General features: G+C 40.4%; 1 protein-coding gene across 1 annotated transcript in view; it reads left to right on the top strand.

The window, feature by feature from the left end:
* Positions 1-3,437, top strand: part of VWDE (von Willebrand factor D and EGF domains) — a gene marked incomplete at its 5' end in the record, with an annotated part of 105,044 nt that overhangs the window by 27,855 nt on the left and 73,752 nt on the right. Inside the window, 2 exons of the mRNA XM_019507980.1 lie at positions 613-702; positions 1,923-2,067. Of these exons, the coding sequence (XP_019363525.1) occupies positions 613-702; positions 1,923-2,067 (235 nt within the window). The remainder of the gene's footprint in view (positions 1-612; positions 703-1,922; positions 2,068-3,437) is intronic.

Below are 3,437 nucleotides of genomic sequence, written 5' to 3'. Positions count from 1 at the left end.
CAACTTACTGGCAAGCAGAGAAAAGGCCAGGAAGCCCTACAGTCTTGGAGCATGGGGGAAAGGCAGGTAGGGAGGAAAGGGAAGGGGTAAGAGTTGGGGGGGGCTGCTCAAAACAGGAAGTACAGAGGCATGTTTGTTCATTTGCTTATCAGTTCAATCTATGCAGCTTAGACTGATCTGTGAAGATTGAATCAATTCAGCCTGGGGCTTTTTGACTATCTCTACTTAGTCTCTGGGCTTTATTCTGCATGATAAAAAACAGTAGAAGTTTTGTCTTTGACTTCAGTGGAAGCAGGATCAAGTCCTAAGATCACCTGGTGCTTTTGAAAAGAATAGAAGTATTGAGCCCTAACAAGCAAAATACCTGTCATTCATAAATGCTAAAATAAGAGCTAAGGTTCCCATTTCAGCCTTTCTCAAACAGATACAGGAATATTTCTTCATGTGACTGACAACCATATTTCCAGGGCTGTTTGTGGGTGACATTGCACTGGTAGCCAATCAGAAAATCAGTTGTTTAGGTACCAGTTTATTTAATAAGCTGCCAATCCTAAATGAGCCACCATGTAAAAAATAATATTTATTTTACTGCTATATTACTCTTGTTTACAGATCTATTGTAGCAGTTCTGCTTTTTTCTTGGAGAAACCAGATGTACAAAGCTCATCTGTTGAGAGCAAGGAATTTTTTGCTGGCATAAAGGTACTCAGGAAAGAAAACAATACTTTACTGTATCGCAATAGATGCCTTTCTGATTATGGTTGTTAATTACAGCTATAGAAGTAGACGAGGTATTCTATAGGGTTTTTTTGTTTACTAAAATAATTCCTCATTTAAATGTTATTACTTTTTTTGTTTTCCATTGTTTTACTTCAGTCACAGTAGCTAAAAAGTCATAATGCTGGGAAGGTGAGCAACAAAGATGTTTATGACCAGGGAACACACAAAGTAAATTGATTGTAAACTAACAGAGCACATTCTTCAGCTGCACTGGGTTCAGATTTAGGAGATGGTGGGCATATCTACCTAAGAAGCTATGTCTCTGTAGCAATGAGCTATAGCAACATAACATTGGTGGGCACAAACTGTGATGCCAACACTATGTCACCATAGCTATAGTGCATCTCTAGGGCAACATACGTACTAAAAATAACTGTGTGCTGCCGGGATGGTGCAATAATGGCTGTTACTGCACTATCTTTAGTACTTCCTAAAATAATTATTAAATGATGATGGAGTAACAATTGCACTGCGGGGAGGGCATGTGCAGAGGCACCCAATGTGAAGTCAAAATTATTTTCAATGCCCCTTCAAATACTGGAAGTTGAGAATGATTGAATCAGTCACTGGCATAGGTTGAAGCAGGCCAGTGGCTGATCTGACATCTGTGAGCTAGAATTGCCCCCTACTGTCTGTTCTGCTTATTTTTATGCCCTTTTACTATTTTCATTGACTTCAGTGGGACTGTAGTGTATAAAAGTACACCCACATAAATACTCTTCAGGTTCAAGTTGCAAAGGAATGCCACATGTGTTTAAATTCTGCAATGTGCTTTATAAAATGTGAACACATCATTTTTCTTTTCTCATTATAATTTTATATGCAAAATTGCAACCCCCTTTCAGAGCTAGTTTAAGGTCTCTCTAAATTTAGCCCAACTGTATGTATTTATTTGTAAAGCTATATGAATCTATATATCAAGTTTATAGAAACTTATTGAAGGAGAAATACTGTGTTTGTTTTTGGGGGGATACTGCTTTTAACAAAAGATAGCTTTATAAATCACTTTATACAGCTATAAAAAGTTGTTTGTATTTTAACTTTTCAAAAGTTATCCAGAAAATGCAGTTTTTTTCTTATTAATATAGTTCACACAATTGGAGAAAAACGAATTTCATTCTCAGTATAACCTTTTATGTTAGATGCAGCCTGAGGCACTTGAAATATCAGAAGATGGGAAGGAATACAAATTAACAATAGAAAGTACAGTTCCTATTCCATGTCCTCAATTTAGCCAACTTGAAAATGACTGCAAAATCTCATTAAAATTAAAAACTATTGAGCAAGGTAATTATTGTCCTAATTTTTGTGTATTTCTAAGAATTTCCTCTAAACTTGGGTGGGAGGTTGTTTTAGGGGTCTTTTTGAGAGGAAATGTGACGGTATGTACAAGATATGGTATAATATATCTATGGTCAGAGACTATATCTACTGCCATCTAATGTATTGAGACTCAGAGGCTAGGTCCCACACCAGTTAAAAGTCAATAGGAAACTTTCTCTTATCTTCTGTGAACATTTCATTAGGCCATCTGCCTCTGACTTCAATAATAAGAGGATTGGGCCCTGTGGTTATGCATTGCTAATTTTGTCACAGCAGCCAGGGAAGCAAAGAAAATGTGCGATAAAATATGATATTCCATTCTTGATGCATTGCATTTCTTTACTTTTGGCACTACCAAGTAGACTAGCTGTGTAGTAAAGAGTCACTGTCTACACGTGCACCAGCATTTGGGTATAGCAAACTAATTAACTCTGCAGTAAAATAGTACTATCTTACGGCAGAGTAATTAACTGCAATCAAACTCATGCATGGACAATGATATATTGTGCCTGGTCAGCCCAGCTGGAGACCAGTCTCCTGCCTCTTGCCAGCCCCTTCATTGCCCAATGCTACCACCCAGAACCTGGAGCTGACTCCCCATGCTTCCTGCCACCCCAGGTCTGCTTGACCCCGACTCAGATTCCTGCTGTCCTGGGTGTACATGTAGACCTGAGCCCAGGAACAGTTTACTCCAGCTCAAAGTGCTCTGGAGTTTATTGCTTCACCTCAATTGCACGTGTAGACTTGCCCAGTGCTGCAGTCTTTATTCTTAACTATCATTATACATCCCCTGTAGTCCTTAGTCAATCATAACATTAAAACAGGAGTTTTGTCTAGGGAAAGACATTTTACATTTCTGCATAAGATCAGTAAGATTCTAGATGTAAAATTCAAGATCTGTGTATGGTTATCTGTGTAACTTTTAAAAATAGTAAGGGTGTACCAATAGAGATTTTTGGGGCTGATACTGATAGCTGATATTTAAGGAGGCATATCAGCCGATACCGATATGATTTCTGATACAGCTGCCTCCAGCTGTTAAGTCTGGTGTGATGGAGGGGGGAGGGAAGCAGCATGGGAGGGACAGATCAACACCTCCTGCAGTAAGGGAGGGGGCAGGGGCAGGCAGTGCCCAGGTGGGGTGGTGGGGAGTGGAGCCATGTCTCCTGGTGGGGGGAGGTGGCTCCCACCACTGCTTGCTCCCCAGGAGGGGAGGGGGTTCCCCCCCAGATCTTTGCGGAGCAGAATGGGCTGCAATCGGGGTTGCATGGGGCTCTTCTTGGCAAGGGCTGGGCTCAAAGCGGGCACTGGCAGCATTGGAAGGATGCTGCATC

This window comes from Gavialis gangeticus, unplaced genomic scaffold, assembly GCF_001723915.1.
Source record: "Gavialis gangeticus isolate Ggan-Ray unplaced genomic scaffold, GavGan_comp1, whole genome shotgun sequence".
NCBI classification, from domain to species: domain Eukaryota; kingdom Metazoa; phylum Chordata; order Crocodylia; family Gavialidae; genus Gavialis; species Gavialis gangeticus.
This window is presented reverse-complemented; position numbering and strand designations above follow the sequence as displayed.